General features: G+C 37.6%; 1 protein-coding gene across 13 annotated transcripts in view; it reads left to right on the forward strand.

The window, feature by feature from the left end:
• The window catches only part of QKI (QKI, KH domain containing RNA binding), a 170,086-nt gene that overhangs the window by 104,334 nt on the left and 49,117 nt on the right, over positions 1 to 16,635 (forward strand). For 7 of the 13 annotated variants that reach the window (XR_008576701.1, XM_054822732.1, XM_054822729.1 and 4 more), the window contains exon 5: positions 6,706 to 6,845. Coding sequence is in view for 12 of the 13 variants with exons in the window: in XM_054822732.1 (XP_054678707.1) it covers positions 6,706 to 6,845 (140 nt within the window). In the remaining variant the exon portion in view is untranslated. Of the gene's footprint in view, positions 1 to 6,701; positions 6,846 to 16,635 lie in introns of all 13 variants that reach the window. The other 6 variants (XM_054822740.1, XM_054822736.1, XM_054822733.1 and 3 more) reach the window with 1 other exon arrangement.

Here is a 16,635-nt window from a genome sequence, read left to right on the forward strand (position 1 = left end):
GAGGATAATGAGTGTATATGCACAGGCAACAGAATGATAGCAAAATCTATTTACAGAATTAGGCTATATTTAAGGATACTGAAATTTCTCCTAAACAAGGAGCACAGTGAAATTTCATCTGCCAGTTATGTTGCTCTTAATGTTCTTTAATTTAGCAGACAAGATAGTTTGGTTGTAATTAAGCTTTTCTAATATTGTTGTTCCCCAAGGTTGTGGCATAAATCATTTTACTCCATAGTTTCCTGCATCTTCACTGCCTCCATTTTTCCTGTATAATTCTTCCATAAACAATTTCTGGGATGCAGGAAAACTTCATGCGGTATATTACTTCTTGTGTATGTAATACAATTTTGAATATATGCAATTGAATTTCTTTTCCCTGAGTCTTTTATTCAGGTTTTCTGGTTTTCTTGGTGCTGTTTTTCTTCTATGTGCATACTCCTCCTGCTGTGGTAACAAATGTTTTTTGCCCAAAATAACTCTCATGGCAATTTCTGTTACTCCTTGCTGCTTTTTCTGTAGGTAGACCTGGCAACCAGGCTGAATTGCTCAACAGTTGCTACTGAAGGAAAAGAAGCAATGGGTACGCTGAAATGAGAGAAATTACATTTAAATATAAGAGAAAGCTTTTTTGTTTTTAGTTGTGGCTGAACACTGGTTGAACACTGAACAAGTCACCTGGAGAGGTGGTGGAGTCTCCATTCTTGGAGATACTTAAAACCTAGCCCTCAGCAACACGCTTGAGTTGAGCCTGCCCTGAGAGGGGGATTGGATTGATGTCTGGGGTCCCTTCCCACCTCAGCCATTCTCTGGTTCTGTGAAGTAATCTGGTTTGTCTTAGCTGCAATTCACTTCAAGATAGCCACAGTTTGTAGTTTCTTGCTACAGACTTATGCAGCAGGGCAAGTTGTAATCATTCTCTCCTGCCCATCTTTTCACTATTTTCTCCCCAATTTCAAAAGAAAACACTAACCAACCCTTAAAGTCTTGGACCATATTTCATGTGTCTTAAGAAAGATACCTTCCAACTCCACGTACATTCAATTTACCCATTCAGCCTTTTCTATAATAAAACAGGGTTGGGAAAAGATGTTTTCAAGACTTGTTGGACAGAGGACTAGTTTAACTTAAGCAAAGATTTTACTTTGGGGAAGATATGTTTTTCCAAACCATCATTTCAGGATTTAAAAGGAGAATGAGGTAGCATAAAAAATTGCAGCTCTTAACTGCAAGGGGTTGCAGATTCTCTCTCCTCCTTTGAGCCTAGCCCTGTCATACATTTTGCATCTGACTTTCTGTTAGAATGAATGACCTAGTGTAGATCTGAATTTCCTGCTTTTGGTAAAAACAAGCAAACAATTGAACATATGTATTGGTATAACATTGAACTAGCACTTTCAATAAACCAAAAGACATTTCTTAGAACACTGTTAACCCACTAAGAAAGCAACCTCGTGGGACAGAATGGAAGCAGTGGAGGAATTTCAAGCCCCAGTGCGTTGAGGTAGAACAGAAGAAATTGGAAGCCCATTTCAAACTCTATTCTCTCATCTTTTTTGAGTAATTGTTTTCTCAAAACTCATTGTGCGGACTTTTATTCTTCTTAACCTTTCTTTCAGTCTTACCATTTGACTTAAGAAATGGTACTCTGCACAACAACAGGACTTTTATTAATGTACTTCATGATGGTAGAAGAGCATATATAGAACTAGTCATATACTAGTTTAGTTATCTTACTGATAGATATTTGTATGATTGTGCTGTGAGGTCTGGCCTTAATAATACATGTGATTATTGACCTTACACACAACGTGTTCCACCTAAAAGTAAATTAAGGGGTGTGGGGAAAAAAATCTACAGTTTCATCTGCTTATTGTCCTATGTGCAGCTTTTTTTTTAACTGAACAAAAAAATCATCATGCTGCAACAGAATAATTTGAAGTACAGCACCAATAATTGAAATTATGTTAATCTTAAATATTTAAATACCTAATAAGAGAGAGGCAGGCTACCTTGTTTTATATAACAAAGTGTTTTCCTGTGTTCTAAAAGTTGCAGATCAGGCATACATCCACTACAATAATATGCCTTTGTTTGTTTGTTTGTTTTGTTACTGACAAGTTGTAACTCCTCTAACTCTTCCAAGTTTTTGAGACTTGGCACCATATTATTTTCATTATGAAAGAAACAGATGCAGCACAGTAAGGCCCCTTTACGTTTGCCCACACTATGTATAAGCATGCCATTTAATCGCATGGTAGCTAAAACTGCATTTAGGCATTCCTTCTCTTTTAGGAACAGAACTTGCTGTTTTACCTGGGGACACCTTTCCTTGTCGTTTGTCTCTCTTGCCTTCCCCCGTCCCCCCCCGTCCCCATACTAGAGTGGTGCAGGTGATCATGCATCTCATGTGTTAGTAATTGGTACCTTTCCCATTCCAGTGTTGTGTCAGCTCACCTTCAGTCAGTGGTAGCAGCATGTTTCTTGCTCTGCCCTCTGCTGGTTTAGGAACCATCTCTCATTCATCATACCTGTAACATAATACTTTGTACTACCTTGTATTAATATAGCTTGTCATCATCTTAAAAGAAAACAACTCACTCCTGCTTTGGATTAAAAATAATAATAAAAAATTGAATTGTTTAAACAGTAATAGTGGAGTTTTGATCATGATTGAGTGAAATAAGCTGCAAATACCTTGTGGTAGATAGTTCTTTCAAAGATTAAATTACAGCAGAGAACACATTATAACTCAGCTGCACTTTGCGTCAGGTTCTGTTTTATAAATGAGGGTTATTTTTTCTCTCTCTCTTTTTTCAGCTTCTGAAATTCAGAGTTATTTTCACAGACACCATTGTTTAGAAAGTTGGCTAAGATAACATTTAAAAAAAATAATCACTGTAGCTGATAGTACGGAGTAGTGCATATGTGCAAGTTACATGAAGATTAGTGAAATTTCCTTCAAAGTACTGATTCTGTTACATAGATTTTCCATATATCTCTCGTGATTCTGTTTTTTCCCCATTTTTATCCTTGTCTGTTCCACAAAACATTTCAGACTTAAAGTGCTGAATAGAGGAGCCAGCAGGGAGAGGTGCCATGCTGGACCTTGTTCTTACCAACAAGGAGGGGCTGGTGAGGAATGTGAAGCTCAAGGGCAGCCTTGGCTGCAGTGACCATGAAATGGTGGAATTGAAGATCCTCAGGGCAGCAAGGAGGGTACAAGCCTGCACAAGCTCACTACTCTGAACTTCAGGAGAGCAGACCTTGGCATCTTCAGGGATCTTCTTGGTAGAGTGCTATTGGACAGAAGAGGAGCCCAAGACAGCTGGTTAGTATTTAAGGACCACCTTCTCCAAGCTCAGAAGTGATGCATCCCAACAGAGAGGAAGTCAGGCAAAAACACCAGGAGGCCTGCATGGATGAACAGGGAGCTCCTGGACAAACTCCCACACAAAAATGAAGCCTACAGAGGATAGAAGCAAGGGTAGGTAGCCTGGGAGGAATACACAGAAATTGTCCAAGCAGCCAGGGATCAGGTTAGGAAAGCTAAAGCCCTGATAGCATTAAATCTGTCAAGGGCTTCTTTAGGTACGTCAGTGATAAAAGGAAGATCAGGGAAAATGTGGGCCGTCTCCGGAAGGAAACGGGAGGCCTGGCTACCTGGGATATGGAGAAGGCTGAGGTATCAACAAGTTTTTTTTACCTCCCTCTTCACCAGCAAGTGCTCTAGCCACACTGCCCATGTCACAGAAGGCAAAGGCAGGGACTGGGAGAATGAAGAACTGCCCACTGTGGGGGAAGATCAGGTTTGAGACCGTCTAAGGAACCTGAAGGTGCACAAACAAGTCCATGGGACCTGATGAGATGCATCCATGGGTCCTGGAGGGAACTGGTGGATGAAGCTGCAAAGCCACTATCTATCCTATTTGAGAAGTCGTGGCAGTCCAGTGGAGTCCCCACTAACTGGAAAAGGGGAAACAACCCCCATTTTTAAACAGAGAAAAAAAGGAAGACCTGGGGAGCTACAGGCCGGTCAGTCTCACCTCTGTGCCCAGGAAGATCACGAAGCAAATGCTCCTGGAAACCATGCTCAGGCACATGGAAAATAAGGAGGTGATTGGTGACAGCCAACATGGCTTCACTAAGGGTAAATTATGCCTGACAAATTTGGTGGCTTTCTACAACGGGGCTACAGCATTGGTGGATAAGGGAAAAGTGACAGATGTCACCTACCTGGATTTGTGCAAGGCATTTGACACTGTCCCGCATGACATTTTGTCTCTAAATCAGACAGGCATGGATTCAATGGATGGACTGCTCGGTGGATAAGGAATTGGCTGGATGGTCGCACTCAAAGAGTTGTGGTCAACAGTTTGATGTCCAAGTGGAGACCAGTGCCAAGTGGCATTCCTTAGGGGTCAGTATTGGGACTGGCACTGTTTCACATCTTTGTCAGTGACATGGACAGTGGGATCAAGTGCACCCTCAGCAAGTCTGCCGACAACACCAAGCTGTGTGGTGGGGTCGACACGCTGGAGGGAAGGGATGCCATCCAGAGGGACCTGGACAGGCTGGAGAGGTGAGCCCGTGTGAACTGCATGAAGTTTAACAAGGCCAAGTGCAAGGTCCTGCACATGGGTCAGGGCAATCCCAAGCACAGCTACAGGCTGGGCGAGGAATGGATTGAGACCAGCCCTGAGGAGAAGGACTTGGGGGTGTTGACTGATGAAAAGCTCAGCATGAGCCGGCAGTGTGCGCTTGCAGCCCAGAAAGCCAACCGTGTCCTGGGCTGCATCAAAAGAAGTGTGACCAGCAGGTCGAGGGAGGTGATCCTGCCCCTCTACTCCGCTCTTGTGAGACCCCACCTGGAGTACTGCGTCCAGCTCTGGGGGTCCCAGTACAGGAGAGACATGGAGCTGTTGGAGCGAGTCCAGAGGAGGGCCACGAAGCTGATCAGAGGGCTGGAGCACCTCTCCTGTGAGGACAGGCTGAGAGAGTTGGGGTTGTTCAGCCTGGAGAAAAGGTGGCTCCGGGGAGACCTGATTGTGGCCTTACAGGAAAGCTGGAGAGGGACTGTTTACAAGGACATGTAGTGGCAGGACAAGGGGTAATGGCTTTAAGCTGAAGGAGGGTCAATTTAGATTAGATATAGATATAAGGAAGAAATTCTTCCCTGTGAGGGTGGTGAGGCACTGGAACAGGTTGCCCAGAGAGGCTGTGGATGCCCCCTCCCTGGCAGTGTTCAAGGTCAGGTTGGATGGGGCTTTGGGCAACGTGGTCTAGTGGAGGGTGTCCCTGCCCATGGCAGGGGGGTTGGAACTAGATGATCTTTAAGGTCCCTTCTTGACCATTCTGTGATTTAAAGATACAAAAATCTAAGGAACAGTGCTCCCTCAGGTATATATGTATATAAAGTACTGCAAATATTTGTTGGTATTAAATCTTCAAACGTTTCCTGTGCATGTGTGCTTTCCTGGAAGAATATTAATGAAATTTGGGGGAAAAGACATATTTGTAATTCGCTTGCCTTTTTTTTTTTTTTTTTAAATGTGAATTGTGGTTAAGCCACAAATGTTTGTCTTACAAATAGGAGGCTCTTTTATTATGCCCAGGATTTTGAACTTTAAATAAGTGTTTTATCTTTTATGTGGGACTTTATTTAGATTCAAGTTAAAATAAACCTTTCTCATTTAACACCACCACCCTGCCCCTCCCTCCATTTTTTTACTTGTTTTATTACATTTAAAATATTGTCAACTTTAAATTCTGTTTCTAGTAAATTTAGCTACCTTTTTCACTGTTTAATAAAAACAGATTTGGAAAGTTTCTTCTGTGTTGTGTTCATTATCTTGTTTTTTGAAAGACTGGATACTTGAATGAATGTGTTACTTAAATTTACTGAGATCTGTTCTTTAAAAATGTTTACATTGAAATGTGTTTTTAGCATGTCCTTCCTTTCTGAAAATGTTACTAAGATTTATCTTTGGGGTTATTAATGCCATTAATGTAACAGAGTACCTGTCTAATGGTCACGTTGTTGTTACATGCTCTTCTGTGACTTCAGTGTTAAAGCCTTGTCATCTCCTCTTTTCTGCCCTTCATCCAGTACATGTAGCTCTGTTATGAAAATTGCAACTTCTTTTCTTTTTGTAATGTTTGATTCTTGAATCTTTTCTTCATGAGTATTTAAAAGCTATTTTAACACTGAAGAGTTGCTCTCTTGTCTTTAGAGTGATTCTGATGGAGTTTCTATGTATGGTGTCTGTTTCACTTTTTTTGAAAATATTAGGTTGCTTAACCACTGGTGTGTTTTATCTGTTCAGCCCTTGAAAGACTCTAAAGAATATTGAAAGCAATGCTGTGTTTGTAGTACTTCTTGTTCCTTTCTTCGGATAGGAAATGTAGTCTAAGAAATCACATTAGCTTTGTAGTCCTAAAAAAAAAAAAAAAAAAAAAAAAGAAAAAAAGTATGAGGTTCCAAAACACAGAGGAAATACCCCAAAAGATATTTTGAGGTCTAAGTTCTTCTAAGTAACCACAGAAAATAAAACAGTCTCCACAGTATGAAGAAATCTTTTCCCATCTTGCTGAAAATACAGTTTGTACTATTCACAAAATTGAGTTAGTCTGCTGTTTATGTGATTGTTTTATACAGAATGTAGCAGTGCTTCACAGCCTCCATGTTTTAATTTTTTTAGGAAGAACAGAACCGAGGCAAGCCCAACTGGGAACACCTGAATGAAGATTTACATGTACTTATCACTGTGGAGGATGCTCAGAACAGAGCAGAAATTAAACTGAAGAGGGCCGTTGAAGAAGTAAAAAAGTTACTGATACCTGCAGTAAGTATTTGTATGCAATTCTTTGATTTCCATTTCCAGAAGTTACTTCTTAAATACAATTAATACTGCAGCAGTAAGAGTAAGCCTGCAGAGCAGCATCCTAAAATGAAGTTTAGGTATTATTTTGTAATACTCGAGTGATCTTTAAACTATCTCATCCCAGATCAAATTATTCCTCAGAACAAAATAATATTCTTAAGAGATGGTTGGGGGTTTTTTGCCTGTATTAGATACAAATGCAGGAAATTCTTATTGCCTTTAAAAAGCAATGTTCAACTGTTACAAACACTACCTTTCGCACCTTCTTTCAGTATAAGGATGCTTCACTTTAAAGCTGGGGATATATGACATGCTTTTATGTTTTGCTTTGAGATGATTCTGATACTTTAAGAAAAGAAGGCATGTTTTCTTGAATCATCGCATTAAACACCTTGCTAAATGAACAAAACCCTTCAGGAACGCAGTATCAAAAAAATTTGCTGTCAATATACTGGGGAAGAATAAACATAGTGAAACTGGAAAATGGGATGTCTTTCTCATTTCCTGATAATATAAACTGCCTTCTGCCCAGCCAGATGACTTAAAGCCTTTTGCAGGGACCAGAATTACCCTGTGAGAGCCCTTCTCTTTGATCTGCTCTGTATTCTCACTCAAAGCAAGGTGACTCAGCCTGGCTGTATAGTGCATCCCATGCCATTAACTTCTATCTTGTGCTGATTTTTACCACCGCTTTTGTGCCATTATAAAATGATAAAAAGAAATAATATCTTTTTCAGTGGAGGAAGAAATTTCCATATTAAGAGGAAAAATTGAGATTATCTTGTGAAGGAAGGTAGTGGCTGGTATTAAAATGGCCTAGCGATTTTGGGTGCTTAGTGAATGCTAACAGATGCTGACTGTGAGGAAACTTGTGGTGACGCATGCTGTATAAGCACATTTATTCAGGACACATTTATAAAAGTTACCAAAGATCAGGAGGGAGACATAATTTTTGAATTAACAAAATATGGTAAAAATATTAAGCATGAGATATGAAGAAAACATAATTTAGACCTCTTCACATTGCACACTGTCAGTTTCTAAAAGCAGAAGACAACTAGAGAAAGTACATCTTCAGAATTTATTCATTTACTAAAGAGGTGTTGAGCACATTACGATTGAGTTTATAATCAGGATTAGAAATGGTAATAAGAAAAAGACTTTATATGGGCAAAACTTGAAGCCCTTACGTTCATTCTGTAGCAGCTATGCAGCAAATAGTTTGAAAGACGCACAACTCAAACTTCTGTGTGATACAGAATTAATTTTGTCAAACATCCGTTGATTCTTCTAGCTCCCTCTTATTGACTGAAGGGTCATGTTCAAGATGACCTGATAGGTCACAAAACCTCAGTATGTCTGAAGTACTAACATGTTTCCTCAGTGTATGTTTGTGTTATGCTTGATTTCTGGAGCTGGTGGATGGGTGTGCTTTCAGCCTCCAAAAAGAAGGAATACATTAGTAGTTTTTCATTGTGTTATTGTCAGCCAGCTCTTTGTCTTGAAAATATTCTGCTTCATTCAGTAAATCAGTTGGGGGAGCTCTATAATCCTGATTACAGAATATTTTTTTGCCCTTCAGAAGAAAACAGCACAGGGCTAACTGTTGTCCAAATATAGCATCAGTTGCAAAACACTTTGTCAGTTCATTTCATTAACATCTTTATATATATGTGTTGGCATAAGAGATTTGGGTGGTGCTTATTACATGCGCAAGAGTTAAAGGTCTGTTGGCTCTCATTTCTGAAAATTATGCCTCGTTGAAACAGGCATGTGTAGTACTAATGAATTAGTATATAGGTGAACTTGGTTTTTGCACTACCTATTGCATCTGTTCAGTTAGTACCAAAGATGGCTGTTTAATCAAATTACGGTTTCAGGCAGTTGGAGAGTTGAAGAATTCTGGTTTAGGATTTAAAGATATGAATTGAAAACTTCTATGAAGGAAGCCATAAACCTTTAAATAATCAGGGTAAGCATGAGCGAAAAAAGAAATCCTAGCTAATTATAATAAGATAGGGGAAATTGTGGATGTTGGAAGATTCCAAAGATGCTCTAAAATGTATGAATGGAAAATGGGAAATTCCATTTCATGTTGCAGAATACATGTAACTATTACTGTTTTCTAAATAAATGTCAGAGGATTAAAATTGATAAAAAGATATTAATGTATTTCTGTTTTTAGTCCATCCAGCTTGAATAAAATTTAAGGTTATGTAGGAGAGAAGATTCAGTCTCATTCTTGCCATATAGTAGCAATGCTTTGGTTCTCTGAGATACATTTCAGAAAAGCAAGCTAGTGTTAGAGTTGGGAAGGAGTTACTCATTTCTTGGAACAATCAATTATTTTTACACTCAAGATACTAAAAAGCCTAATTACATTTTATAGCAACAGTGCACAAATAGGCATATTTCTAAAATGGATTTCCATTTGAAGGTACTTGGGTGAACAGAGACTATTTCAGTAGTAAAGTGTGTTTCTTTTCATCTTTATGAATCTGGATCACTAGTGATTTCTTTTCTTGTGAATGTGAATTATTAATTTCCCTTTCCACTTGCTCGTGGATTTTTACCAAGATGGTGGTGTAGTCCAACAGTTTATCTTTAGAAATGAAAAGAACTTGAGGCAGACTGGCTGAATGAGCCATTTTTTCTCCTTAAGGAGAAAGGCTAATTTTTTTTTTAAATTATTATTGTTTTGTATTTAATTTACATTTCTTTGGTATGAAACTTTTTTATTTTGGCTGTACTTCAAGTTCTATAGGACTAATTCTTTTCCTCTTCCCATAGTTCAGTGAGATACTGGTCATTATCTGGACCTGCAAGATCATGTGGTACTGCTTCTTTCATGTTTTTCTCGGAAGAAAAACAGGAAGAATAAAGCAGTCTGCAGGCTTTTGGGATCACATTGAGCTGTACTGTCCTTATGTCTCCTTCTAAAGTGAATCCTACAGGTTATTGATCTCTCTTCATTGTGAGAGCTTTGAGAGTTTATTTGTTATTCACAAGAGTTCAGTAAGGATGGGTGGTTCTTTTGCAAAGGAGAAGCAAAAGATGCTCTGTATTGTGCACTGCAGAATGTAAGAAAAAATGCAGAGCCTGCGTAAGGGGATGTATATAGTAATTAAGTGTAGCATACTGAGTTACAGTGTCATTACGGGTTTGAAATTACTCTTTGTGGTCCTGGGCAGTAGGGCTGAATTCCTCTGCTAGAAATATGTAAGGCTTCTACATGTTCCAAGTAGTGTTGAATAAACTCTCATAGCTGAATGTGCTTTCTTGATATTCCTTTTTTATACAGATGTCCAGGTCTCTTTAATTACCAATTCACCTTTATACTGACTGTCTTTACATAGGATGAGGCACATACAACAGAATTCAAATTTCAGGCAAATACTTTTTACCCCTTTTTCCTTTGACTCCACATTCTTCCTTTCTGAGGAAAAAATCATATTTCTGGCTTCTAGTTAGCTATTCTAATTTGATCTGGATTTGGTGTTTTTCAAATTCTTTGTATTACTCTTCCTGCATCAAGGTACCTGTGGCTTTACTTGGTTGCTGCCTCCATCTTGTCTGAAGACAGCTGCAACATAACATTAGTCAGTGATGGTCCCTGTCAAAACTGTGTATATCATTTGCTACTACAGTAATGGAATATTAAGATTGTGATGGGTAGGAAATAATGTTTCAATAGAAGATTGTTTAATTTTGTGTGTACGTTTGGTTCTTGCCTGTAATAGTGATTCTAGACTTTTCAGTCCTGGATATCTTTAAATTTAGCTGTGTGGTATGGAGGAAGGTATAATTTCAACAAGAAAAAAATCATTGAGCTTAATTAAAATAAATACTGTAGAAATATTGATTTCATAATGTCAAAATCCTTAGACTAGATGAATGTCAATGGCAATGATTTTTTTAAAGGTAATTCAAACACAAATAAAACTATGCTATATAAAAGATAATTATTCCTTAATATGGAATAACATTAATTATCACTTAAAGTAGATGGGAGTCAACAAACAACCAATTTTATAATAGTTATTTTTGTGTATTTGGTAGCAGCTTTATGCATTGAACAACAATTGCCGTCAGTCTTCAATAGTGTTCTCAAGCATTTCATCCTGTTTAGTAATAGATGTCTCAGTGTTTGTAAAAATGGAGTAAGGAAAGGATGCAAAATAAAGATGTTACTAGAATTCAGTTTCCACACCAAGATGATCTATAACATAAATTCATAGAGTCTCCAAATTACCAAAACCTAATAAGCCATTTAATAAGAGAGGAAAGTTTGGGTAATTCTTGCCGTATGGAGGAGCTGAGGTTGGGAATGAATTTTGCCTGTTGTCAGGTGAAATTAAAAAAAAAAAAACAACAAAAACCCCACAAACCAAAACCAACTTTGCAGAGCTACAAAGCCTCATATGTTAAAGCAGAAATAGCAAACTGACCTGAAGAATGCTGGATTAACTTATGTTACTGCCTTTTAACCATATCATAGTTGCAGCTATGACTGTGCTCTGTTTCCAGCAAGCTGTTTAAGTCTGAATTAGTGAAACTGTGAAATAAAGGAAGTAAAGCATACACTCTTGCCTCTAAATATCTTCATAAACAACAGAGAGAAAATAGTTATGCTTAACAAATAATAGAGTAGTAAAAATCAGAATGAGAACAACTGTGGAAATGCCTGAAAATTGCCCAAGAGGCTCAAGCAGTTGCTGAAAGTGATTGATTGAATCTTCCTGAGCTAAGGTTTTACTATTGGGTGAATTTACTTTGGCCTGAGGGGCCAGTAAGGTTAAGTGCAAGGCACTACTAGAAAAGTAAAAGTAGGAGCAGCAAACAGAATGCTTAGAAGATGTGTTAACCAGTGCAATAAGATAAGAAGTACTGGCTGTTGTCAGAGGAAAATAAGCAACTTAACACTGTAAGATCTTGTATTTCACTTCATTTGTAATGCAATAAAAACAGCCTTACCAAGTTGCAACTGAATTCTACATCATGCAGAAAATGGAGAAAACCTGTGCTGATGATGGCTGCCTTCAATATCAGCTGTGACAAAAGATGGGACTGGGAAAAACTTCTAAGAATTTTTTTTGTATGTCAAAAGATTAAAATAGATAACATACATTGTTTATAAAACAAAGGACTTATTATATTCTGTATAGAAGGCAGAGGAATTAAGAATAAAGTAAACAGTGGAAGGAAGTCCGGGGAAGTAGGATTTGCTTTTCACCTTCAAGATGATGTTAGCCATCTTTTTGCTATGAAGAACAAAATCATTGAATAAAAGATTGAAATGGCAAACTATTCACTGTAAGCATCATGGAACATGATACTCTTCTTTATGTTCAGTGTCTTGAAGCATAGTATATCAACAAAAATATCAGCAAAGCTTTGTATGAAGATGTAGTGCAGACGGCTACAACAAATGTATGTGACCCAATGGTTAAACAAAAATATCTGTGTTAAATGGGATAGAATCTTTTCTTTGGTATCTGTTGCCTTAAATAGTGAAGAGATGTTAGTAGAACACAGTACAAGCATTTTGTGGTTATGCTGAACGGCTTGCTTTGCTAAAGAAGTGAGTCTTTTACATGGTGGTCCAGTTAATATGCAACGATTTTACTCACAGACTTTCTTCTTCCAAATGCTTGCTGTGCTCCTGATCAAAACAGCAGCAGAAAATGGAATTCTAGTGTTTCATCTGGTTTAATGTGCTGTATACTGCATGATTTTTACAAATTGAAGCTCTTTATAGTGATGCTTGGTATGTAAGTACTCACTAACTGCCCTCCTTCTGTTTACTCCCTGTTATTAGAGAAGTTATTTTGACGGTATTTCTATTTTTAGTCATTCCTATATACAATACATTTTCTGTATATAACAGGTGAGTATATAATGAAGGAGCAACAGTATTTGCAGAATGTTTTATTTTTCAGTTGGATAAGTAAAAAGCATTTCTTTCCCAAAGACTGCCTTCAGCAAGTGTGGTGAGATGGGGCTTCTTTATTAATAAAAGTAAATTTCTAATAACTTCCTTATAAGTGTATTTGGAAATTTCCATTGTGGTTTATTTTGAGCTTCTTAAAATAAACTGAAGGATGTCTTCAGTTTTACTCTGAGAACTTTGTTTGCTGTGAATTCCATAGCAAAAAACTGATACAGTAGGAAAAAATTAAGAATTCTTAATTGTGCTTTAGATTTAGTAAAAAAAAAAAAAAAAAAGATTTTGTAGTAATGCTGTACATAATTTGTTGCTCTAGCTAAGACTAGCAAAAGCTTCAAATCTGAAAGATATTAGAAGAAGATTTCATTTGTTTTAGCTATCTAAAATGCTACAATAAATTCTGCATGCAAGTTTGACTTCCCTGAATAGCTCTAATTCATTCCCGCATGGTGTGCTGGTTTTACATTTTTGCTTTCACAAGTGAGAATACAGTGCCGCCTTCTATAGTCTCCCTGTTGAAATGTTGGTCATGCCGTGCAATCCATTGTTTGCTGCCTGTTCCATTAAAGTTATGAAATGAATAAGCGATACAGTAGCAGACAAAAGGCACTGCTGTCCTTAAAGCTTTTTAGGGAATTCCTGCACTACACGTGTTTTTGTCAGTTCAGATGCAAGTCTCTCACAGTGCACATCATGTAAATGATCAAAGGGGAAGCTCTGTAGGGTAGGGTAACGAAGCAGCCAAACTTCTTGGGAGTGACTGCCAGATAACACATGGTAAACTTTTTGATGTGGAGGAGAGGTGATAGTGTGTTATTTTTAGTAGTGTGAAACAGACTTAATATTTCCATGACAGTATGAACCGAGGGCTGCTGCAGTCCTGCCATTCTTCATGATTTGCTGTTCCTGCTTCCTGTTTTGAATCAGAAAGCACTGGCTTTCATCTGACTGTGTAGCGAGGCCATTTGGTGGAGAGCTTAACCTTGGATTAGCAGACTTGCTATGGAGTCAGTTTTGTTTTAGCACTGACAGAAGTGACGGAATGAGAACACGCGGCCAGGGAAAAATGGGATGGTAGCAGACCACCCTTAAATAAACCTAAACTTATGTAGAACTGTGAGTATGTTCACCTGCAGATAGAATGAAAACAAAATAATCAGAAACTCGGTGTAGCAGAATGTGACAGTGGAAAACAGAAGAGGAAAGCCTCAAAAAAGCCTACTAGTATGTAGGTTCTCTTCTGTTTTCCACTGTCCAGTATGTCTAGTACTAGTAATTTCAGTAGCTTATTCACAAATTGAATGAAGAATTAGTTATGGTGAGCAGTCCTTAAGTAAATTCTGGTATGCCTTTTAACTGTCTTATTCCACTGAAAGTTTTTATTGTAATGCAAGTCTGAGTTTTAAAAATGAGGACAAGAATCTCTTACACCAGTTCACATAGGAAGTATTTACATATTGTACTTGACACTTCCTGCAGTGTTACATTTTTGAGTTTACACTGGTATTGACTATTAACAAAATTATTTCAGGCCAGCTGCAAGTGTGAAGCAGCGTTCTCCATCATTGTGTACTGTGATGGAAACTGTAGACCAGTGGTTCATTACCACATATTTACTACAAGATATCCAGGTGATTTGCAACTTAATTGAATGAAACCTTGTTTAAACTCTGAATTCTTTAACTCCTGAAATTATATTTGTGGTACTAAGGAGAAAACTAATACTATTCATCAGAATATTGTTCATGAGAATAATTTTAAAAGGGGATATAAAATGTGCTCTTCTATATTATGATTATAAATTTGTTTTCAACTTTACATTTTCAGAAAGTTAAGGCACATAATTAAAGGGTAGATACAAATTTATGATTATCTATGCCCTCACATATTTCAGTTGAGTATTTTACAAATTTGGGCATGTCATAATCAGATATTATTATGTAAAAATAGTAAAGGCCAGATTGGATAAGGCTTTGAGCAACTTGGTCTAGTGGAAGGTATCCCTGCCCATGGCAGGGGGATTGGAACTAGACGATCTTTAAGGTCCCTTCAACCCAAACCAGTCTGTGATTCTATGAAATATGTCTAGTTTTATTAGCTTATAACTTAGGTAGCAGTTCATACTGATTCTTGTTCTCCCTAGAATTTCCTTATATTAATGGGAGAAAAAAGTTCCTTCAACAGTTATTTCTAGGCACGTTGATCCAACTTTAACTCTGAATCTTCTTCTGGACCTATTTGATGGCTTCTAGAACCCAGGGAAATCAGCTAATTGTGCCTACATACAGTTACTGTTGAATACCCTATCTGTTTTCCCCTTTTCTTTCTTCTCCAAAATATTTATTGGAGATGTATGTCACCGTCCTCTGTATTCATTTATTTAAGGTGTTACAGATGTATAATTTGAGAAATGGTAGATCATAATTTCTGAAAAAGACTTTGAGGAAACTTACAAAATAATCTCTTCTCAAAGAGAAACAAAGAAGCTCTATTGCCTGCAACTCAGTAGGCACATGCCCTTCCAAAGCAGGATTATGCATTGATTGGAAGCTCTAATTAGGTTCTACATGGGTTTTGTCTGTCTTCCAGAAATGTGTTTAATCTGTTTGTTTTTTGGTAGACATAGTTGTGGAAGAAAAAATGACATTGCCCTATTCTGGTAATTCATTTTGTGGTATCTCTAATTCATTCTTCATCCCATTTTTTAAACTTGCTGCTTCTATTCTTGGCTGGTTTTCTAGTGCTTCCTGTAGTCTTCCCCCTCCCCCAGCTTTGTTTTCTTTCTGTTGATGGCCCTGGAACAGAACATGTAACCTGCGGTCTTTACGTAAAATCTTGTTAAAAGTATTTCTCCCCTTATGCAAGAATTATATGATGAAACTACGATTCTTCTTGTCTATCTTGATAAAGATGAGAAAACTGGGACAAATTACCCATGCATTGTTTTCCTTATCCTTAATTTCTAGTTACAGTTGTTGGTTGGTTGGTTGGTTGGTTTTCTTTTTTGAAGTCACAGCCTTATACCTAAGTGGAAGAAATGCTAATTGTAGAATTGTGATTCCTGGGTAGACATAGTGTAAATAGTAGAAATTTGTTGTCCTGCATTTTTAACACATTTTTATACTAAATACTAACCAGACTATGTGAAGGAGGTCAGATCACTTTATGTACAAATTATCTTGGCAGTGGTTTCTGGAGAGATCTTAGCAGTTGCAAAGATTTTTGTGTGAAGTAATAGTAAAGCAACCAGTAAACATTTCCCTTTTCCAGCTATTTAAAGCATTCTTTATTGCTAGTGTTAGTTTTGAAATCCAGATTTCTAATTATACAGAAATAAAGCTTGTCATACAAACATCTGTGGTTTAATGCTGACTGATGATTTATAGTCATCAAGTTGCTCTACATTATGCTGTTTTGACGTCAGAATACAGAAAATTCTGACCTTTGGAAAAGCGCCCAGGGTTTTTCACTTACTATTCCATAGAAAAGTGTTTCTTTTTTTTTAAAAACAGTACAGAAATGCTTGCATTTCCAGTGGAGGACTAATAAGATTTCTCTCATAAGTTGTTTATAGGCTATGGCTTTAATATGGGAATGTTCTGGACCCTGTTATCAGGAGAAACATAGGTGAGCATGACATAAGAGACTGGAGCTAACTATTTTAAATAGCTTACATCATTTTGGACTTAGCCATTTGTAACATCAGTTTAATTTAAACTGGAGACTGGTAAACTGTCCTGCAAAGTGAAAAATTAGATGAGATGTTACTGGAAAGTTGCACTGCTTGGAACACAGTTATTAATG

The sequence above is a fragment of the Grus americana genome, chromosome 3 (assembly GCF_028858705.1).
Source record: "Grus americana isolate bGruAme1 chromosome 3, bGruAme1.mat, whole genome shotgun sequence".
NCBI classification, from domain to species: Eukaryota; Metazoa; Chordata; class Aves; order Gruiformes; family Gruidae; genus Grus; species Grus americana.